We start from the raw sequence: 22303 nt of genomic DNA, 5'->3' as shown, positions 1-22303 counted from the left end.
CACTTGTCGCTGTCGTCCGACTCCTGGATGAGGCGCCCGTCCCGCCGCCACTCGACTCCGCGCTCCGGCAGCGTCTCGTCGAACCGTGCCCGGCACTGGAAGGTCACGTTGCTGAATTTCTTCACCACAGCACTTTGGGGTCCCAGCACGATCCGCGTCGCGCCTGGGACGGGACAGGACGGGACGGGACTGGGGGTGACAGGGGGCAGCGCCCGGGCTGCCTCCCTTCCCAGCATGCCCTGCTGCGCCCCCAGCCCCTCCCTTCCCGGCCCGCTCCCCCCTCAGCCCCTCCTGGACCACCCCGCTCCCCCCCTCGGCCCCTCCCTTCCCAGCATGCCCTGCTGCGCCCCCAGCCCCTCCCTTCTCGGCCCTCTCTGCTCTCCCCTCGGCCCCTCCCTTTCTGCCCCGCTCCCCCCTCAGCCCCTCCCTTTCCGCCAAACTCCACCCCTCAGCCCCTCCCTTCCCAGCATGCCCTGCTCCCCCCTCAGCCCCTCCCTTCCCGGCCCGCCCCGCGGCATGCTGGGGGGCGCGGGGGCCCCACCTTTGACCTCAAGCCAGGCGTTGATGGTGACGTTGTTCTGGTCGTTCTGGGCGAGGCAGACGTAGGCGCCGGTGTCCTGGCGCTGGGCCCGGCTCAGGTGCAAGGTGCCGTTGGTGTGGACGAAGGCGCGTTCGTCCTGCAGGGCCGGCTCCATCCGCTCGGTGAACCTGCCAGCGGGGGCGTGTCAGGGGCACTTGGCACCCTGCCCAGGGCACTGCTGCGGGGAAGCTCGCAGCGCCGGGGGCACACAGTGGGGGCGAGTGAGAGGGAAGGAGGTGGTGTCTGGGGGCAGCAGTGCAGGGGGGGGCAGGGAGCGCGCACACGGGGGGTCCCCTCACCACTCCACGCTGGGCATGGGCGCCCCGAAGGCCTGGCAGTCCAGGGACGCCGTCTGGTTCTCCACCACGGCGTAGCGCTGCTCGTCCGGGGTCAGGATCTTCGCCGGGAGCTCTGCAGGGGGGGGAGGTAAGGGGGGCTCTGGACCCATCCCCGCCCCTGCACCCCCAAACCCACCCACCCAGGGGATGCCTGGCAGGATGGGCCCCTGGGAGCTGCCCTTGGGGGAGAGGGTGCCAGAGATGGGATGGTTGCCAAGGGCTGGTTGCTGGGGGACGGTTGCCAGGGCTGGGCTGGTTGCCAGGGGTGGTGGTTGCTCGGGGGTGGCTGGTAGGGGGAGGAGGAAGCTGTAACCTAGGCCCAGTTGCCAGTGGTTGGTTGCTGGGGGTGGTGGTTGCTAGGGGGATGATTGACAGTTGCTAGTGGGCGATCGCTAGGGCTGGTTGCCAAGGCGGCGGTCGCCGGGGTGGTGGTTGCTGGGGGATGATTGATGGTTGCTAGGGAGCGGTCGCTAGGGGGGATGAGGGGTGGTTGCCGGGGCGGCGGTCACCAGGCACTCACGGATGACGTAGATGTAGGCGTTGGCCAGCAAGCGGCCGTGGCGGTTCACGGCCTCGCACTGCGTCACCAGCGAGTCGTTGGGCTGCACCTGAGTGAGGATCAGGGCCCCCGAGCGCAGCATCCGCGCCGAGTCCGGCGCCAGCTCTGGGGGCGAGATGCGGCTGGGGGGGCAGCAGAGACGCCCCGTGTCCCGCCCACTGCCCCACCCCCGCCCACTGCTCCGCCCATTACCTGGCCCCGCCCACTGCCCCACCCCCGCCCACTGCTCCGCCCATTACCACGCCCACTGCTGGGCCCCCGCCCACTGTCCCTGCCAACCCCGCCCACTGCCCCGGCCCCAACCCGCCCACTGTCCCACCCACTATCTGGCCCCGCCCACCGACCCCGCCCCCACCCACTGACCGGCCCCGCCCACTGCCCAGCCCCACCCACTGTCCCCGCTCCCACATCCCGCCCCCTCCCCACCCCGTGTCCCGCCCAGCCCCTCCCCCCGTTCTCACCTCCCCAGGGGACGCCGTTGACCCTCCAGGACACCCGGGGTTTGGGTTTCCCGTAGACGGAGCAGTCGAGCCGAACGTTCTCCCCGGGGCCGTACACCCGGCTGTGGGGCTGCTGTGCCCAGTAGGGGGCGGCTGGGGGGGGAAGGGGGGTGAGAGCCGGTGCCCCTCACTCCTGACCCGCGGCCCCTGCCGGCTCGGCCCTGCCCCCCAGCTCTGCTGGTACCCCTCACTCCTGACCCACAGCCCCTGCCCCCTAGCCCCTCACTCCTGACCCGCGGCCCCTGCCGGCTCGGCCCTGCCCCCCAGCCCTACTGGTGCCCCTCACTCCTGACCCACAGCCCCCTGCTGGCCTGGCCCTGCCCCCCAGCTCTGCTGGTACCCCTCACTCCTGACCCACAGCCCCTGCCCCCTAGCCCCTCACTCCTGACCCGCGGCCCCTGCCGGCTCGGCCCTGCCCCCCAGCCCTACTGGTGCCCCTCACTCCTGACCCACAGCCCCCTGCTGGCCTGGCCCTGCCCCCCAGCTCTGCTGGTACCCCTCACTCCTGACCCACAGCCCCTGCCCCCTAGCCCCTCACTCCTGACCCGCGGCCCCTGCCGGCTCGGCCCTGCCCCCACAGCCCTACTGGTGCCCCCCACTCCTGACCCGCAGCCCCCGAGCTCTGCCAGTGCCCCTCACTCCCGACCCGCAGCCCCCTGCCTCCCAGCCCTGCCCCCCAGCCCTACGGGTGCCCCTCACTCCCGACTCGCAGCCCCCGCCGGTACCTTCCACGGTGACGGTGTAGATGTGGCGGGCGGTGCCCCGCGTGTTGCGGGCGATACACTGATACTCCCCGTCGTCCTCCTCCAGCACGTCCCGGATCCGCAGAGTTTTCTGGGAGTTCTCCAGGGCCGTGCGCTCCGCGGGCAGGGGGCCGTTCAGACGGATCCACTCCACAGTGGGCGTGGGGCTGGGGGCAGAGCGGGGCTGGCATGGGGCTGGGGGGTCAGACAGGCCCCCCCACAGCCCCAGTAACACCCACCCCCATAGCCCTCAACCCGCAGCCCCCCAGTGCCCCCCAAGCGCCCGCCCCACTCACAAGCCCTCCGCGATGCACTCCAGGGCCAGGCTGGAACCCCGCAGGGCGACGTGGGAGCTGCTCTCCCCGGGCGGTACCATCATCCGGGGCTTGCGAAACTTCACTGAGTTGGCTGCAGGGGAGACAGGGAGGGGGTCAGCACCAAGCAGTGGGGGGAGGTTTCCAATGGTTTGCATGCTGAGGGGGTGGGACTCAGTTTCCCTGGGTGTTGCTGGGGGCCAGAGGACAGAAGAGGGGAGAGGAGGCCCAGGCGACCCTGTTTCCCTGGCTTGGGGCTGGGGGTATCAGATGCCCAGCTGGGGAGCAGGGGGGTCGGGGCTGGAGAGGGGGAGCAGGCAGAGCCCCCCTGGATGCAGGGGAGACTGGGATGTGCTGGGCTGAGGGGGGCCAGGCCTGAGGCCGGAGAGTTTCCTGTGCTGGGGTCAGACGCTCGATAACCCTCCTGTGCGACGCTGGCTGAGTGTCCCTCCGGGCTAGAGAACGGGGGGGGGGCATTATTGACTCTGGGAGCGGGGAGATGGGGGGCCCCAGAGCGAGGGGACTCCCTGGGGGGCCCATGGCAGAGACAGACGTGCTAAGGCTCAGAGAGGTGCGGCTCCAGGAGGTGGAGGGGCCTGACCCCTGGGACAGAGGGGACCCCGAGAAGGGCTGTCCCTCTGACCGGGGTTCGCCCCAGGGACCGCACGGGGCCAAGCATGGGCACGATCTGTGAGTCCGTGACACTGCCCCGTCCATCCCCATGTGCCCCTGTGTACCCCCCTCTGTCCATCAGAGGGGTGGGGAGGGGGGGCAATGGCCCCCAATGTACCAGGCTCAATTTGGCCGGATACCCCCAAACCTGGGGGGTCCCCAGGACCCCAGTCCACCCCCCAGAGGGCGCAGGAGCCACGGGGGGGCCCCAAAGGGATAGCGCAGCCCTAGGAGTGCTCCAACGGATGCCGAGAAATTGGTGGGGGGGGATCCCTGCTGAGAGGTGGGGGGCAGAAATAGCAAAGAGATCGGGGGGAGGAGTGGCCCCCCGACACCGAGGGATGGATTGGGGGGGGGGGGTCACCTGGGAGATACACCCGGATGCCTGGGTTCCAATGCCTGGGGCTGCGCTGAAAATCGACCCCCCCCCAAGCCTTTATACCTCCCGGCACAAGGGTCCCCACTCAGGGCTGCCCCCCCCCCCGCAGGTCCCTCCCCCAGGTCCGAGGGGCCCCCACACCACTCACTGGGTCGGACCCGCAGCTCGATCGGCTCTTTCTGGATGATGGTGCGGGGGCCCAGGTAGTGGGCGTGGCAGATGTAGTCGGGGTGACTGTCCGAGCGCCGGACGTTGGCAAAGTACAAGTACCCGTCCTGCCCCATGCTGACCCGCTCGTCCTGCGCGATGTGTACGATGCCTGCCGGGCAGCGAGGGGTTAAACCGGAGCTCAACCCGCCCCCTGCTCCCCGCAGCCCTTGCCCCATTCCCCACCCCCTGAGCCCCCCTGCGCCGGCCAGTCCCCGCCCTGGGTCAGGGGGGAGCCGGCGCCCCCCCCCAACCCCACTCCTCGCGCCCCTGAACCAGCCAGTCCCCGCCCTGGGTCGGGGGGAGCCGGCGCCCCCCCCAGCCCCACTCCCTGCCCCCCTGAGCCAGCCAGTCCCCGCCCTGGGTCAGGGGGGAGCCGGCGCCCCCCCCAACCCCACTACTCGCGCCCCTGAGCCAGCCAGTCCCCGCCCTGGGTCAGGGGGGAGCCGGCGCCCCCCCCCAGCCCCACTCCCCGCGCCCCTGAACCAGCCAGTCCCCGCCCTGGGTCAGGAGGGAGCCGGTGCCCCCCCCAGCCCCACTCCCCGCGCCCCTGAACCAGCCAGTCCCCGCCCTGGGTCAGGGGGGAGCCGGCGCCCCCCCCAACCCCACTCCTCGCGCCCCTGAACCAGCCAGTCCCCGCCCTGGGTCAGGGGGGAGCCGGCGCCCCCCCCAGCCCCACTCCCCGCGCCCCTGAGCCAGCCAGTCCCCGCCCTGGGTCAGGGGGGAGCCGGCGCCCCCCCCAGCCCCACTCCCCGTGCCCCTGAGTCCCCGCTGTGGGGCTGGATGGGAGCTGGTGCCCCCAGAGGGGACAGGCCCCGGGCCCCGCTCCTGGCAGCGGATACTCACGGCTGTTCAGCCAGTAGATTTTGGGGGGCATGGCACTGGCGGGGGGGTTGCAGGGCAGGACGACAGACTCCCCCTCCTCCACCTCCAATGGGGAAACCTTCTCCTTGGGCCACTGGGGGGTGCCTGCAGCAGGGAGGGGGGGTTCAATCAACAATGGGGGGGCAGGGCCAGGCTGGGGGGCTGCGGGTCGGGAGTGAGGGGCACGGGCGGGGCTGGGGGGCTGGGCTGGGCTGGCAGGGGCTGCGGGTCGGGAGTGAGGGGCACCGGCGGGGCTGGTGGGCAGGGCCAGGCTGGGGGGCTGGGGGTCGGGAGTGAGGGGCACCAGCAGGGCTGCGGGGGGCAGGGTGGATTCTCCACAGGGCGTCTCCACTTCCCCGGCCTTTGCTCCCTGGGGAGGCTGGGGGGGGGGGGGAGGGGGTCTCAGGCTACAGCCAAGGGTGGGGGAGGGGGTGGGGGAGGGGCTGATGGAGAGGAGCAATTACATCACCCTGACACCTCGCTGCCATGGAAATGGTTGCTGTGGAAACAGGAGCAATTGGCTGAGCTCTGGGGAGACCTGCAGGTAAAAGTGGGGGGGGGGCCCAAGGCTGGGTTCGGGGGGCTGCGGGTCGGGAGTGAGGGGCGCCAGATTCATGGGGGGGGAAGGGCTGGGTTCAGGGGGCTGCGGGTCGGGAGTGAGGGGCGCCAGATGCATGGGGGGGGAAGGGCTGGGTTTGGGGGACTGCGGGTCGGGAGTGAGGGGCGCCAGATGCAGGGGGGGGGGGAAGGGCTGGGTTCGGGGGGCTGCGGGTCAGGAGTGAGGGGCGCCGGATGCATGGGGGGGGGAAGGGCTAGGTTCGGGGGGCTGCGGGTCGGGAGTGAGGGGCGCCGGATGCATGGGGGGGGAACGGCTGGGTTCGGGGGGCTGCGGGTCAGGAGTTAGGGGCGCTGCCCACGGCGGGGAGGGGGTCACTTACTCTCGGCGATGACGTGGATCTCCGGCCCCATGGCCGTGCCCAGGTCGTTGCTGGCGTAGCACCGATAGATGCCCTGGTGCCGCCCCGCATTGCTGTTGTTGATGTACAGGGTCCCCGAGCCCTCGACGACCGTCACCCCGGCCTCCCGGCGCGGGTCGAACCTGCGCCCATCCTTCGTCCAGCGGAACCTGTGGGGGGAGGGGGAGGAGCTCGGGGCGGCACCGGGGGGTTGGGGGCCCTGGGGGGCGGGGAGGGGAGGGAGGCGGCGGTGGGGAAGAGAGGGGCCGTACTCACTCGAGGGGGGGTGTCCCGGTGGCCTCACACCGCAGCACAATGTCATCGCTGGGGAACACGACCAGCTTCTCCGCCGGCTGCTCCATCATCTCAGGGGGCTGCCGCACTGGGGGAGCGCGGGGGGGCTGTTACAGAGACTGAGAACCCAGCAACCTGCTCTGCCCCCCGTCCCACCCCAAGCTTCCCCAGAGTGCCCCAATTCCCCCTCCCCTGAACTCTCCCAAACTTCCCCCTAGACCCCCCCCCATTTCCCCTCCCCACCACGGCCCCCCCAATCTCTCTCCTGATGGATCCGAAACGGCCCTGGGGGTTCTTGGGAAAAGGGGGTGAGTGTGCAAAGCCGCAGCCTGAGTGTGCCCAGAATCCCCGGATACCCCGTTTCACCCCAGGACTCACGGTTGTGCATCTCGTCTGTGGCGCCGGGTAGCAGAGGGGAGAGACACAGAGAGACGTTAGCTGGCGTCCCACGTGGGGGCCCCGGGAGTGGGACCGAGGGCTGTGTGGGTGTGAGCATGCAAGTTGTGCACTGCGCTTGTGCAGAAGTGTGCAAGGCAAACTGGCCAGAGCATGTCCACGGTTGCAAGGCGGGATGTGCTGGGAGACATGAGTGTGCACTGGAGGGTGTGCCAAAGTGTGCAAGAGAGCTGGGAGTGCTCAAGTGTGCCAGGTGAGCTGGCACAAGGCCTGGAGGGTGCTTGGTGAGGGTGAGCATGCACAAGAGTGAGCGGAGGGGGTGGGGAAGGGTGAGTGCGCGACCGCACATGCGAAGGGCAGGTGGAGCTGGGCGCTCACGGGGAGCGAGGGGGGATTGTACATGAGCGGGTGTTACAGCAAGCAAGGCACAGAAAATGATTGTGCACTGCGGCATGAAGAACCGTGCAAAGTGTGCCAGAGTGAATGTGCAAAACCACCCCCGGATCAGATCCATGGATTCCTCCCCTGCAGAAACTCCCCCCACCCATGGGTTTGGCACGGGCGGATACAGCCCAGTGCAACACCCTGAGCCCAGTCCGCGGTGCTGACTGTAGCTACAGCCCAATGCAACACCCGGAGCCCTGTCCGTGGTGCTGACTGTAGCTACAGCCCAATGCAACACCCGGAGCCCTGTCCGTGGTGCTGACTGTAGCTACAGCCCATTGCAACACCCGGAGCCCTGTCCGTGGTGCTGACTGTAGCTTCAGCCCAATGCAACACCCGGAGCCCTGTCCATGGTGCTGAATGTAGCTACACCCCAATGCAACACCCAGAGCCCTGTCCGTGGGGTGAACTGTACCTACAGCCCAATGCAACACCCTGAGCCCGGTCTGTGGTGCTGACTATAGCTGCAGCCCTTTGCAACACCCGGAGCCCTGTCCATGGTGCTGACTGTAGCTTCAGCCCAATGCAACACCCGGAACCCTGTCCATGGTGCTGACTGTAGCTTCAGCCCAATGCAACACCTGTAGCCCGGTCCGTGGTGCTGACTGTATCTTCAGCCCAATGCAACACCTGGGGCCCTGTCCCTGGTGCTGACTGTAGCTACAGCCCATTGCAACACCTGGAGCCCTGTCCCTGGTGGTGCCTGTAGCTACAGCCCAATGCAACACCCAGAGCCCTGTCCGTGGTGCTGACTAGCTACAGCCCAATGCAACACCCAGGGCCCTGTCCCTGGTGCTGACTGTAGCTACAGCCCATTGCAACACCCGGAGCCTGGTCCGTGGTGCTGACTGTAGCTACAGCCCAATGCAACCCCCGGAGCCCGGTCCGTGGTGCTGACTGTAGCTACAGCCCAATGCAATACCCGGGGCCCTGTCCCTGGTGCTGACTGTAGCTACAGCCCAATGCAATACCCGGGGCCCTGTCCCTGGTGCTGACTGTAGCTACAGCCCATTGCAACACCCGGAGTCCTGTCCGTGGTGCTGACTGTAGCTTCAGTCCAATGCAATACCCGGGGCCCTGTCCCTGATGCTGACTGTAGCTACAGCCCATTGCAACACCCGGAGCCCTGTCCCTGGTGCTGACTGTAGCTACAGCCCAATGCAACACCCGGAGCCCTGTCCCTGGTGCTGACTGTAGCTACAGCCCATTGCAACACCCAGAGCCCGGTCCGTGGTGCTGATTGTAGCTATGGGTTGAAACTTGGACTGTACCATGGCAGGGTAATGGGAGGGATCCACCATCCATGGACACCTGGACTGCCCCACTTCTGGCTCAAGCGGGGGACGGACCCGACCCCCCCCAGCTACTCACACTCCTTGGGGATGGTGAGGGCCTCGGCCAGGCCGAACAGCAGGGGCCAGAGCTGGAGCAGCTGGCCCCGCGTGGGAGCCATCCTCAATCCGGGCGGCGCTGGCTGGGGGGCGCCGCGGGTCGCTCCCTGCACCTGGCTGGGGGAGAAGCACCATCACTGAGCGAGATCCATGCGACCACCTCTGGGGTGGAGCGCCGCCCCTCCCCCAAATTCCTGCACAGTGAGAACCCCCCCAACCTCCCCAGGGGCAATTACCAGGCTAAGGGGCTTATCTTGTCAACCCAGCAGGATCCCCCCAGCCCCTCCCCTCCCCCAGCAGGAGACAGACGGGTGGACGGACGGACACGGGAACAGATGGAAAAGTGCCGGCGACGGGGGAGGGGGTATGAATTATTAATAGGGAGGAGGAGAGAGAGGAGAGGAAAGATGCTCCTCACTCCCGACCCACAGCCCCCACGAGCCTGGCCCTGGCCCCCCCAGCCCTGCCAGCGCCCCTCACTCCCGACCCGCAGCCCCTGCCCCCCCAGCCCTGCCGGTGCCCCTCACTCCCGACCCGCAGCCCCTGCCACCTGTACAAACTGTGCTGTTATTAAACATTCAGCCCCAGGGCGGGGACTGGCTGGCTGAGGGGGGCAGGGAATGGGGCTGGGGCCTGTGCCCTCCAGGGGGCACTGGCTCCTATCCAGCCCTACGATAGCAAAGTAAATTTGTTATCAAGTCAGGGATTCTTATCTGAGAGGAGAGCTGGTGGGTTAGAGCAGGGCGGGGTGGGAGCCCGGACGCCTGGGTTCTCTCCCCAGCTCTGGGAGGGGAGTGGGAGGAGGCAGCTGGTCCCAAAGATCTGGGCCCAGACGAGTCGGTCGCAGGGTTTCCGTCATTGTCTGCTTGGAGTTGGCACCGTTGTGGTCACCAGCGCCGGGCACCTCCCCTGTGAGCCACCATGTCCCAGAGGCAGATGGAACCAGAGTACGGGGGGGAGCAGAAACTGGAGGGGGGGAGCCCCCAGCCTTGCCGGTGCCCCTCACTCCCAACCCGCAGCCCCTGCTGGCCCAGCCCTGCCCCCCCGCCCAAGTCCTGCCGGTGCCCCTCACTCCCAACCTGCAGCCCCTGCTAGCCCAGCCCTGCCCCCCCGCAGCCCCGCCGGCGCCCCTCACTCCCGACCCGCAGCCCCTGCTAGCCCAGCCCTGCCCCCCAGCCCCGCCGGCGCCCCTCACTCCCGACCCACAGCCCCCTGCTAGCCCAGCCCCGCCGGCGCCCCTCACTCCCGACCCGCAGCCCCTGCTAGCCCAGCCCTGCCCCCCAGCCCCGCCGGCGCCCCTCACTCCCGACCCACAGCCCCTGCTAGCCCAGCCCTGCCCCCCAGCCCCGCCGGCGCCCCTCACTCCCGACCCGCAGCCCCTGCTAGCCCAGCCCAGCCCCCCAGCCCCGCCGGCGCCCCTCACTCCCGACCCGCAGCCCCTGCTAGCCCAGCCCTGCCCCTCCCCCCGACAGCCCTGCCGGTGCCCCTCACTCCCGACCCGCAGCCCCTGCTAGTTCTGTGGTTGGTTTCTCAGAAAAAAAAATATTCCAGCAGCCAGGGAGTTAATGCGTCAACTGACAGCGTCTGTCCGAGGCCCCCTGAGCAGAGGGAGAAGGGGGGGGCGGTTGGGCCATGTTGGGGGGTGGGGATTGTCCCCAAGGTCTCTGAACCCCCCCCAGCCACTTGTAAACTCCTCAGGCATGAAGAGAGACCCCAGGTGTCAGACATCTGACCCCCCCGCCCCCTGAGCCAGCCAGGCCCTGCCCTGGGGCCGGGGGGGGGGAGCCGGCGCCCCCCAGAGGGGATGGGCCCCACAACGCACTCCCCATCACCCGGATCTGGCACCTGCTCCCCTGGGCCAGTGTCTCGGGGGGGGGCTTGCGGCGATTTAGGGATTTCCCACGTCGTGGGGATCCTGCTGCTGGGGGGGTTTGGGGGGTTCGGCGGGTCACACTCCGGGCACTGAGCCATGGAGCAAGCGAAGGGGGGAGGCAAGGGGCACTGGGGCGTCTGCAGCCTGTTGTGTGTTACCGAGGGTGGGTGGGCTGCACGGGGCTGCAGGGGCAGGGGGCGTTGGGTATTATGGGTTGTTGTGGATGTGTTGAGTGCTGGGGGTGTTGGTGTGTTGTATGTCACAGGCTGTGGGTTGTTGGGGGACGTGTGCGTATCCAGGGCAGCCGGGGGGTTTCGAGGCGAGCGCCAGGTGTTGTCTGTTGTGCCGGCATCTCCCCCCCCACACCGCTGCTGCATTTCCTGCGTTTCCATGGCAACCAAGAGGCAGTGGGATAATGGTCCACAGTCACCTTGACCCCACCAGGGGCAAGGGAGAGAACCCTGGAGTCCGGGCTCCTGCCCTCCCCCCGCTCTCGCCACCAGCCCCCGCTCCCCTCCCCGAGCCGGACAGCAAAGAGTTAAGGGCTCTGAAGCCCCCCCAGGACCCCTCCCGCCCCGGCCCTTTTACAGAAGGACCCGATTCAAACCCGGCACCAGGGAAAACAGACAGAGAGAATGACAGGGTGGGGGAGGGGAGGGGAGGAGAGGGTCCCCCTCACTCCCGACCCACAGCCCCTGCCAGCCCAGCCCAGCCCCCCAGCCCCGCCGGTGCCCCTCACTCCCGACCCACAGCCCCTGCCAGCCCAGCCCCCCAGCCCCGCCGGCGCCCCTCACTCCCGACCCGCAGCCCCCGCCAGCCCAGCCCCCACCCCCCAGCCCTGCCGGTGCCCCTCACTCCCGACCCGCAGCCCCTGCTAGCCCAGCCCTGCCCCCCCCAGCTCTGCCGGCGCCCCTCACTCCCGACCCGCAGCCCCTGCTAGCCCAGCCCTGCCCCCCCCAGCTCTGCCGGCGCCCCTCACTCCCGACCCGCAGCCCCCTGCCAGCCCTGCCGGCGCCCCTCACTCCCGACCCGCAGCCCCTGCTAGCCCAGCCCTGCCCCCCCCAGCTCTGCCGGCGCCCCTCACTCCCGACCCGCAGCCCCTGCCAGCCCAGCCCTGCCCCCCCCGCCCTGCCAGTGCCCCTCACTCCCGACCCGCAGCCCCCTGCTAGCCCAGCCCAGCCCCCCAGCCCCGCCAGTGCCCCTCACTCCCGACCCGCAGCCCCTGCCAGCCCAGCCCCCCAGCCCCGCCGGCGCCCCTCACTCCCGACCCGCAGCCTCCTGCTAGCCCAGCCCCCCAGCCCCGCCGGCGCCCCTCACTCCCGACCCGCAGCCCCCGCCAGCCCAGCCCCCACCCCCCAGCCCTGCCGGTGCCCCTCACTCCCGACCCGCAGCCCCTGCCAGCCCAGCCCTGCCCCAACAGGGCCCCATTGTGGGGGCTGGGCCCAGGGTCAGGCCCCACCGCGGACAGCGGAAGTGTGGGGGTGGGGTGGCTCTTGGCCTCCACACAAACGAGTTCTTGTCTCAGTGGCACAGGCCGGATGCCAGCGTGGGGGGGGGGCTGGAAACGGGGCACCCAGGATGTGGGGATCCAGCTCCATGGACTCCTGGCTCCCAGCCCCCCCCCCCCCCGCTCTGACCACCAGCCTCCGCTCCCCTCCCAGAGCCGGGAAGAGAACGCAGGAGTCCTGGCTCCCAGACCCCCACTCTAACCCCCCAGACTCCCCTTCCTGCCCAGAGCCGGCAGAGAACCCAGGAGTCCGGGCTCCCACTAACCGGCTCTGACAGGTGACTCTGCCCTGGGCAGTCCGGGCGCCAGGGGGGGTCGGGGGGGGTGTGTCATGCTGGGCCCTGGCCCCTGGGCTCCGGGGGGGCCGTCTCCACACAGCAACCCCCCCACCGGGCTGACGGGGCCAAGCCCTGCCCATCGCCGCAGCCAGGCCCCTTCCCCCGCCTGGACTCCTGGGTTCTCTCCCGGCCCTGGGAGGGGAGGGGGGTCGGGTGGCCACGGCCCTGTGTACTCCCCTTCCCCCACACACGTACCCAGAGCCAGGTGCTCCCCCCCCCCCGCTAATTTGCCTGCAACTCATGTGGAAATTCCCCTCCCCCAAGCACCTGCCATGACCCCACCCTTCCCGGGGGGGGGGGGGATGGGCTGGGGGGGATCCCCCTTCACTTTCAGACACCCCCTCGCAGACAGGCCCAGTGACTCTCTGGGGGGTCAGGGGGGCTGGCCAGGGGCTGTGGGTCGGGAGTGAGGGGCACCGGCAGGGCTGGGGGGGGCAGGGGGCTGCGGGTCGGGAGTGAGGGGCACCGGCAGGGCTGCGGGGGGACAGGGCTGGGCAGGGCTGGCAGGGGCTGCGGGTCGGGAGTGAGGGGCACCGGCAGGGTGGGCTGGCAGGGGGCTGCAGGTCGGGAGTGAGGGGCACAGACAGGAGCTCTCCCCCCCCGTCTAGACTCTCCCCCACACGAATTCACCCCCCATTTACCAGTGCCTGGGAGTCCCCCCCATCCCGTTCCCAAGCTCCGCTCCCTGGGACACCCCCCCAGGCACACACACAAAGTTGGGGTGTCCGGGGGGGGGGTCTGTCTCTCTTGCCCCCCCGCTGTGTGCTGGGGTTAGGGGCTGGGGGATTCCAGGGGATTTGGGGGGCTGGGGGCTCTAGGACACGACCAACCGCCCCAGATCCCCCCCCCGACCCACACAAAGGCCGCGCCCAGCCCTGTCTCCTATGCAGCGCAACACACAACCCACATGCCACAACACGCAACATACAACACACAGCACACTACACGCAACGCACAACACCACACAACCCACCCATCACAACACGCAACATACAACCCACAGGCCGCAACACGCAACACCACACAACCCACAAGTCACAACACACAACCCACCACAACACCACACAACCCACATGTCACAACACGCAACCCACCACAACACCACACAACCCACACGTCACAACACACAACCCACATGCCAGACACAAGATGCACCCCACAGACACAGAACATACAGCACAAATCACAACACGCAGCACCTGCCACACCCAACACACCGGCCACACCCAACGTGCAAGACCCACAACCCCAGGCTCACAACTCAGCATACAACCCCCCATCACACCCCCCAGGCACCCCACGGACACGGAGCTCAGCCCCGCCCAGCCCCTCCCCCACAGCCGGCCCCCCAGGGCCCCTCACCCCCCTGAACAGCCCCCAGCCTGACATCCCGCTTCTCCCCACTGAGCCCTGCCCCTCCCCCTCCACAGCCCCCCTGCCCCACCCATCCCCCCTCCACAGCCCCCCTGCCCCTCCCATCCCCCATCTCAGCCCCCATCCCCGCAGGTTCCCCTCGCCCCTCCCAGCGGGGGCCGGGCCGGGCCGGAGGGGGGGCAGGAGCAGCCGGACGGACCGAACCCCCCCAGCCCCATCCCATCCCCTACCTGCGCCCGAACCGCTCCGCTCCCCACTGCGGCTGCAGAGCCTGTGACATAATCCGGAGTCAGACCCCTCCCTCCGCCGCCCCTCCCCCAGCGCCCGGCCCCTCCCTGGGCGGGGGCTGGGAGCCAGGACGCCTGGGTTCTCCCTGCTCCGGGAGCGGGATCCCCTCACCGCGACCCCAGCCTCCCTCTCGGCTGGGGAATTCCTGGGGGGCGGAGAAGTTGGACTGGGGAAGGGGCGATGCCTGGAAACGGAGCTGGGCTGGTGGGGGCTGCGGGTCGGGAGTGGGGGGCACCGGCAGGGCTGGGGGGCAGGGGCTGCGGGTCGGGAGTGAGGGGCACCGGCAGGGCTGGGGGGCAGGGGCTGCGGGTCGGGAGTGAGGGGCACCGGCAGGGCTGGGGGGGCGGGGGCGGGGGTATTTCCCAGTACTTGCTGCGGGGGAGGAGCAGTTTCTGGGAACACAGAGGGGACCGTCCAACTGCCCCCCCCACCACCAATCCCCCCCCGTTCCCAGAGCCAGGGAGAGAACCCAGGAGTCCGGGCCGCTAGGGGTGCAGGGAGGGAGGTTCGGGGGTTCGGCTAGTGCCCGAGGCATCTCCAGAGAGAGACTCCGGAATGGGGGGGCCCCGCTGCCCCCCGGGGTGACAGGCTGGGAACTGCCCATGGGACGCTCTGGGGCAGGTCCGGGGTGGGGGAGGGGAACAGAGCCGGGCCCCTGAATCCCCCTCCCCCCCCCCCCGCGAAACCTGCCCTAGTGCAACGGGGGGGCTGGGCCAGGGGCTCCCTGAGGTTTGTGCCCCCCCAGCTGACAGAGCAGGTCCTCTGCAGGCCAGGGCCCTCCCCTTCAGTCGGACTCCTGGGTTCTCGCCCGAGCTTGGGGGGGGGGGGTGTCTGATAGTGAATGCAGCGTCCCCGCACTGCCTGCCCCCAGGCTCGCCCCACCCCCTGCAGGGCACAGCCAGCCTTGCCCCGGCCCTGGGGTGGGGCAAAGGGCCGGCGGGGCAGAAGCCCCCCAGGCCGAGGGCTGCTGGTGGTGCAGGGGCTGGGCTGTGGTGTGAGAGCTCCCCCCGCTGGGGGGGGGGGCAGCTGAGGTGGTGGAGTGGGAAGTTTTCATACGATATCCGATGAATTCTGCGCGTGCCTCAGTTTCCCCCGTCCGGTTAAGGGTGGGGGGGATTGCTTTGCAGAGACCAGGGGTGGCCAAGGCCTGGCCCATGTGTGAAGTGGGAGCAGCTGGGGGTGTAGGACCTTCGGGAAACCCTCCTGCGTTCACACTGCCGGGGGAGTCACTCTGGCTCGGGACAGCGGGAGGCATGGTTCCCTTGTGGGTCCAGTCCCGGGGGGGCTGCAGGCTTCGAGGTGGGTCCGAGAGGGTGGGGGAGCCAGTGGCTGATCCCAGGGATAGTGTGACCCCCAAGGGGGCTGCCCCACTGACAGGGCCCCCCAGGGCTGTTCCTGTGCTGGGCCTGCAGATCTGTGACAGCTGGGGGTCCCTGACACCCCCAAGTGGCCAGGGGGGTCAGGTGCAGCTAGGCCAGCGTCCTGTGTGCCGCCAGCAGCCAATGACCAGACCCGGGAATCCCCAAGTGACCCATCCCGTCGCCCATTGCCAGCACCCGACAAACAGAGGCAGGGCCACCAGCCCTGCCCAGCCTGGCTCGTAGCCAGTGGGTGACCGACCCGCCATGAACGTATCTAGTTCTTTTGAACCCGGTTATGGTCTCAGCCTTCACAACATCCCCTGGCGAGGAGTTCCACAGGTTAACGGTGAGCTGGGTGAAGAAATACTTCCTGTTTGTGTTAAACCCGCTGCTGTTCATTTCATTGGGTGACCCTGGTTCTTGTGTTAGGAGGAGGAGTAAATAACACTCCCCGCTCTACTCTCTCAGCGGGATCGTTGAGCCCCGTCACAGCCCCTTAGCCGGCTCTTCCGAGCTGGAGAGTCCCGCTCTCATTAACGTCTCCTCCCGCGGAAGCTGTTCCACGCCCCGAATCAGTTTTGTCGCCCTTGTCTGAACCGTTCCCAATTCCACGGGATCCTTTCGGAGATGGGGCGAGCACGTCTGCCCGCAGCGTTCAAGGCAACGTCTCGTCTCTCCCTTTCCTAACAAGTCCCGGCCCTCGGTCGCCTTCCTGCCAGCGAGCGGAGGATTTCCGAGAACTGGCCGCAGCGCCGCCGCGGTCTCTCTCTCGGGTGGTGGTGTCACCGAGTGTGGGGGGACACCAGGCCCTGCGATTCCTCTCCGCCAGCCAGTAAAGCAGAAGGTTTATTTAGACGACAGGAACACGGCCCAGGACAGGTCTTGCAGGCACAGACAACAGGACCCCCCGCACTTAGGTCCATCTTGGGGTCTCAGGGCGCCCCAGCCCCTTGGGGGGTCAGAGCCTCGTCTGGGCTCCCTCCAATTACCAGCCAGCTCCTGAAACTCCAACTCCCTCCAGCGTCTCTCCCCCAGCCTCCCCCCCCAGCCTTTGTCCACTTCCTGGGCAGTGGTGTCACCTGGCCCCAGCCCCTGCTCAGGTATCTTCCCTCCAGGCCCGTCTCCCATCCCCCAGTGCAGCCCCCCAGCCAACCCCCCCAGCAACCTTCCCGAGCCCACTCCCCACTCGGCATTCAACCACCACACTGAGAACAGGCCCAGTTCCTCACCGTTGAGCTGTAGAGTTGGCGGATGGCTGCCAACGGGCATTTATCAACACTGAATTTCACCTGCCAGTTTGCTGCCCCCTCACCCCTTGTAGTGCTTCGCAGGCTGCCTGGGACTTAACGATCTCGAGTCGTTTTGTAGCATCTGCAGATTTTGCCACCTCCCTGTTCACCCCGTTTTCTAGCTCCGTTCTGAATATGTCGACTAGGACGGGGCCCCGAACAGACCCCTGGGGGACACCACGATTTACCTCTCTCCACTCTGAAAACGGACCAGGTATTCCTCCCCTTTGTGTCCCGTCTTTTAACCAGTTACCGATCCACGAGGGGATCTTCCCTCTGATCCCCTGGCAGCTGACTCCGCGCAAGAGCCTTTCATGAGGGACCGTGTCAAAGGCCTTCTGACAATCGAAGTCCACGATCTCCACGGGATCCCCTTGGCCACGGGCTGGTGGATCCCCTCAGAGAAGTCTAGTAGATTGGTGAGGTACGATTTCCCTTTACAAAATCCACGTTGCCTCTTCCCCCACAAGTTGTGGTGAGCTCCGTGTCTGGCCGTTCTGTTCTCTACGACACTTTCGAGCCCTTTGCCCGGGACTGAAGTCAGACTCACCGGCCTGTAATTGCCGGGGGCACCGCTGGAGCCCTTTGTAACGATCGGCGGCACAGGAGCCGTCCTCGTCAGCGGGGACAGACGACAACGGCACGTCTGAGTTCCTGCCTGAGCCCATCTGGGCCTGGGGACTTAGTGCGGGTTCGTTTATCCGTTTGTTCCAAACCCTCCTCTGCGACACCTCAATCCGGGACACTTCCTCAGATCTGTCACCTAAACAGACGGGATCCGGTTTGGGAATCTCCCTCCCATCCTCGGCCGTGAAGACCGAATTCGATTCATTTCTCCGCAATGGCCTTGTCGTCCTTGAGTGACCCTTTCGCAGCTGGCTCGCCCAGGGGCCCCACGGGTCGCGGAGCAGCTTCCGGCTTCCGCTCCGGGCCCCAGGCTCCGGCTCTTCACGGTCGAGTTTGGCCCAATTCTGTATTTGCCCCTCATTTGCCAGAGTCCGGCTCCTCCCCAGGCCTTCCCGGCCCGGGTCCAAGGCCGCCCTTCGCCTCTCCCTGCTCCGGAGCTGCGCTGTGATTTCCCTTTTCGTTCCGGTTTCACTCCCGGCCTCGTGTCTGTGTCGCCCCCTTTGTGAAAGTCAGGGCGGCAGTGTCGGGCCGCTGGGGGCCCCCCACGCAACATTCACCCCTTGGGCCAGCGCCTAACTGGAGACCGGCCCCCCCCTTGCCTTGTCCCCCCGTGGGCCGGATAGTGGGGGTGCTGAGAACCAGCCCCTCCCCCTCCCCAGAGCTGGGGGCCGGCAGTGGAGCCCCGCGCCCCAGAAGCACAGCGAGCCGAGCGGGTGTGGACAGTGTTTATTGGGGGACACACAGAGGGGGGGCCCCGGTTCCCCCTCAGGCTTGGATGCTCCCCTTGGCGCTCAGGGCCAAGTAGTAGACGAGGAGCCCGATGGCGGCAGCCAGCACCTCCGTGGAGACCCAGGGTCCGCTCCAGGCGCCCTGCGGGAGACCGGGGGGGTCAGTGGGGGGCTGGGCTCCCCGCATGGGACGGGCTCAGTGACCCCCACACCCCAGGGGGATCCTGCCCCCCCCCCGGGAGAGCCCCCCCCACCATGGGGGACACGGCCCTGCCCCTCATCCCCGGGGGGATCCCACCCCCCAACACAGCCCTGCCCCCCCCCCAGGGAGAGCCCCCCCCACCATGGGGGACACGGCCCTGCCCCTCATCCCCGGGGGATCCCACCCCCCAACACAGCCCTGCCCCTCATCCCCGGGGGGATCCCACCCCCCAACACAGCCCTGCCCCCCCCCACCCAGGGAGAGCCCCCCCCCCCGCACCATGGGGGACACAGTCCTGCCCCTCATCCTCAGGGGGATCCCACCCCCCAACACAGCCCTGCCCCTCATCCCCAGGGGGATCCCACCCCCCAACACAGCCCTGCCCCTCATCCCCAGGGGGATCCCGGCCCCCCAGGACACAGCCCTGCCCCCCCCCCATGTGATCCCGGCCCCCCGACCAGGGCCAGCCCCCCTCTCACCCGGTGATCCACGCTGACTGTGAACAGGGCTCGGATCGCCGATACGTCCTCGTTGTTGCGCTGGGCCTGGGGGCGGGAGGGAAATGAAGTGTCAGTTGTTGGGGCCCCCACAGATCATCCCCAGGCAGCAGAAACTGGCCCCAGCAGCTGGAGCAGGGCTAACGGCCCCCAACCCTCTCCCAACCTCCCCCATCTCTGGGGTACCCCCAGGCCAGAGCCAGGCCCCCCTCACCTTGCGCAGGGCGCTGTACGACTCCTCGTCAAAGAACTTCACTTCATAGGTGCCTGACCGGGCGGCCCTGTGCTCCATGCTCCATGAGACCTGGGGGGGTGGGGGGAACCGTCAGTGCGCCCCAGCCCCCACCCACTGCCCTCCCAGAGCCGGGGAGAGAACCCAGGAGTCCCGGCCTGCAGCCCCCACCCACTCCCCTCCCAGATCTGGGGAGAGAACCCAGGAGTCCCGGCCCACAGCCCCCACCCACTGCCCTCCCAGAGCTGGGGAGAGAACCCAGGAGTCCCGGCCCACAGCCCTCACCCACTCGCCTCCCAGAGCTGGGGAGAGAACCCAGGAGTCCCGGTCCACAGCCCCCACCCACTCGCCTCCCAGAGCTGGGGAGAGAACCCAGGAGTCCCGGCCCACAGCCCCCACCCACTCCCCTCCCAGAGCCGGGGAGAGAACCCAGGAGTCCCGGCCCACAGCCCCCCCCCGCTCTAACCACCAGCCCCCACTCCCCTCCCAGAGCCGGGGAGAGAACCCAGGAGTCCCAGCACACAGCCCCCACCCACTCCCCTCCCAGAGCCGGGGAGAGAACCCAGGAGTCCTGGCTCCCAGCCCCCCCTGCTCTAACCACCAGCCCCCACTCTCCTCCCAGAGCCGGGGAGAGAACCCAGGAGTCCTGGCTCCCAGCCCCCCCTGCTCTAACCACAGCCCCCACTCTCCTCCCAGAGCCAGGGAGAGAACCCAGGAGTCCTGGCTCCCAGCCCCCCCGCTCTAACCACCAGCCCCCACTCCCCTCGCAGAGCCAGGGAGAGAACCCAGGAGTCCTGGCTCCCAGCCCCCCCGCTCTAACCACCAGCCCCCACTCCCCTCCCAGAGCCAGGGAGAGAACCCAGGAGTCCTGGCTCCCAGCCCCCAACCCACTGCCCCCCCGCCAGGCCTCGACCCTACCTGGTAGCGTCCCACGTCCTGCCCCCGGGTGACGGGGAACTGTTTGCCGTTTACGTCAGCATACAGGGCGACATTCTGTGGAGGAGAGACAGGGCCTAGCACCGCGGGGTTGGGGTGGGGGGGCGGGGCCTAGCACCGCGGGGTTGGGGTGGGGGGGCGGGGCCTAGCACCGCGGGGGGTCGGGGCCTAGCACCGTGGGGTTGGGGTGGGGTGGGGGGGCGGGGCCTAGCACTGCGGGGTTGGGGTGGGGGGCGGGGCCTAGCACTGCGGGGGGCGGGGCCTAGCACCGCGGGGTCTAGGCCACAGCAGAACCCCCACCTCCTCCACCCCCCCAGCAGTGAAGATGTTGAATGACCCTAGGCAGATCCCACAAGGTCAGTTCCCAAGGGACTAGCCCCCACCCCCAACCAGCCCCTGGCCAAAAGCCTTCCAACCCCTGTGACGGAGCAGGGAGCAGGGCAGATTTGACCTGGGAATGTTGCAGGGGGGATGTGGGACTTCCCTTGAAGGAAGCTACCTGAGCTGTAACCTGAGCCAGGAACGGGGGTGGGGAGAATTAACACCTTCTGCCCGGGAGACTGAACAAAGGAGAGGAGCAGCGGGAGGGGCTGGGAGTTTTAGTTTCGGTTGGGGCTGGGTGGTGCAACGCAGGGAACCCCAAGCTGGGGTCTAAGCTCCCTGAACCTCCCCGAGGGACCTAATTGAGGGGGTCTGGTTGTACCTACACACTCGGCTTGGGACTGTGTTCCTGTCCTTAAGTAAACCTTCTGCTTTACTGGCCGGCTGAGAGTCCCGGGGAATCGCAGGAAGAGGGGTGCAGGGCCCTGACTCCCCCACACTCCGCGACACGCCCCCCCCATCTCCCGGGCCCAGGCGAGAACCCAGGCATCCGGTCTCCCAGCCCCTCCCAGCCCGGGCCAGGCGAGAATCCAGCCCCGCCCCGTACCTGCGCCCCATTGCGGCAGGTGAGCGCAATCTCCACCACGAAGACGCTCTCCGAGGAGATGACGGCGTCGGCCGTGGTGTAATAGGACGGGACGATGGTGGGCTCCGGGCACGGCTCACCTGTGGGGTGGGGGGAGCAGTGAGCATCGGCCCCGCCCCTCTCTGGCTCCACGCCCCAGACCCCCTAGAGACCCGCCCCCTCTGGCTCCACCCCCACAGCGCGCGGCCACGCCCCCCAGACCCGCCCCCTCTGGCTCCGCCCCCACAGCGCGCGGCCACGCCCCCAGACCCGCCCCCTCTGCCTTCACCCGCCCCGCCCCTCTCTGCCTGCACCCACAGACTCCGCCCCCGCCCCCCCCGCCCCAAGCGTCGCCCCCTCTGCCTCCACCCCAGACCCCGCCCCTCCCCGGCTCCACCCCCAGACCCCGCAATCCCCAGACCCCCACCCCGTCACCTCTGGCTCGACCCCTAGACCCCCGCCCCTCTCTGGCTCCGCCCCCACAGGGCGCAGCCACGCCCCCAGACCCCCTAGAGACCCGCCCCCTCTGGCTCCGCCCCCACAGGGCGCAGCCACGCCCCCAGACCCCCTAGAGACCCGCCCCCTCTGGCTCCGCCCCCACAGGGCGCAGCCACGCCCCCAGACCCCCTAGAGACCCGCTCCTGGCTCCGCCCCCCACTGCGCGCGGCCACGCCCCCAGACGCTCTAGAGACCCGCCCCCTCTGGCTCCGCCCCCACAGCGCGCGGCCACGCCCCCAGACCCCCTAGAGACCCGCCCCCTCTGGCTCCGCCCCCACAGCGCGCGGCCACGCCCCCAGACGCTCTAGAGACCCGCCCCCTCTGGCTCCGCCCCCACAGCGCGCAGCCACGCCCCCAGACCCCCTAGAGACCCGCCCCTCTGGCTCCACCCCCACAGCGCGCGGCCACGCCCCCAGACCCGCTAGAGACCCGCCCCCTCTGGCTCCGCCCCCGCAGCGCGCGGCCACGCCCCCAGACCCCCTAGAGACCCGCCCCCTCTGGCTCCGCCCCCACAGGGCGCAGCCACGCCCCCAGACCCCCTAGAGACCCGCCCCCTCTGGCTCCGCCCCCACAGCGCTGCAGCCACGCCCCCAGACCCCCCAGAGACCCGCCCCCTCTGGCTCCGCCCCCACAGCGCTGCAACCCCCCCCGCCCGGCGCCCCGCGGGGGCTCCCAGGGGCGGGGCCCGAGGGAGCCCGGGCAGGGGGCGGGGTCCGGTACCTCTGGCCCCGCCCAGCGCCGCCGCCGCCGCCGCCAGGAGCAGCGCGATCCCCGCCAGCGCCATCGCCGCCCGTGGCCGAAGAACCGGGGCCACCGCCGCGGAGGGTGTCGGGAAAGCGCCTTCCGCCGCCAGCCAATCAGCAGCGCCCCCAACGCGCCACGTGACCCAGAGCGGACGTGGCCTTAGCGCTCCCGGGGAGAGAAAATGGCGGCCGGGATTTATCTAGCGCGGGGCGGAGCGAGAAGGGAC

At 69.1% G+C, this 22303-nt stretch overlaps 2 protein-coding genes across 2 annotated transcripts in view; both read right to left on the bottom strand.

Annotated features, from left to right (window-relative positions):
- The window catches only part of LOC135976240 (neural cell adhesion molecule L1-like), a 15022-nt gene extending 786 nt beyond the window's left edge, over positions 1-14236 (bottom strand). Inside the window, exons 1-14 of the mRNA XM_065571006.1 lie at positions 13960-14236; positions 8618-8754; positions 6785-6799; positions 6389-6494; positions 6095-6282; positions 5139-5261; positions 4234-4404; positions 3017-3128; positions 2703-2887; positions 1939-2070; positions 1439-1582; positions 880-991; positions 542-708; positions 4-163 (exon numbers count right to left, since the gene is read on the bottom strand). Of these exons, the coding sequence (XP_065427078.1) occupies positions 4-163; positions 542-708; positions 880-991; positions 1439-1582; positions 1939-2070; positions 2703-2887; positions 3017-3128; positions 4234-4404; positions 5139-5261; positions 6095-6282; positions 6389-6494; positions 6785-6799; positions 8618-8754; positions 13960-14009 (1802 nt within the window). The 5' untranslated portion in view covers positions 14010-14236. The remainder of the gene's footprint in view (positions 1-3; positions 164-541; positions 709-879; positions 992-1438; positions 1583-1938; positions 2071-2702; positions 2888-3016; positions 3129-4233; positions 4405-5138; positions 5262-6094; positions 6283-6388; positions 6495-6784; positions 6800-8617; positions 8755-13959) is intronic.
- Positions 14237-18005: 3769 nt separating this feature from the next.
- On the bottom strand, positions 18006-22240 carry SSR4 (signal sequence receptor subunit 4). The gene is made up of 6 exons (XM_065571312.1): positions 22054-22240; positions 20818-20936; positions 19872-19946; positions 18936-19025; positions 18704-18769; positions 18006-18164 (listed from the first exon to the last, which is right to left on the bottom strand). The coding sequence occupies exons 1-6, from the start codon at positions 22115-22117 to the stop codon at positions 18060-18062; spliced, it is 519 nt and encodes a 172-aa protein (XP_065427384.1). The 5' UTR covers positions 22118-22240; the 3' UTR covers positions 18006-18059.
- Positions 22241-22303: the final 63 nt, after the last annotated feature.

Source organism: Chrysemys picta, chromosome 17 (assembly GCF_011386835.1).
Source record: "Chrysemys picta bellii isolate R12L10 chromosome 17, ASM1138683v2, whole genome shotgun sequence".
In the NCBI taxonomy this organism is placed as follows: domain Eukaryota; kingdom Metazoa; phylum Chordata; order Testudines; family Emydidae; genus Chrysemys; species Chrysemys picta.
This window is presented reverse-complemented; position numbering and strand designations above follow the sequence as displayed.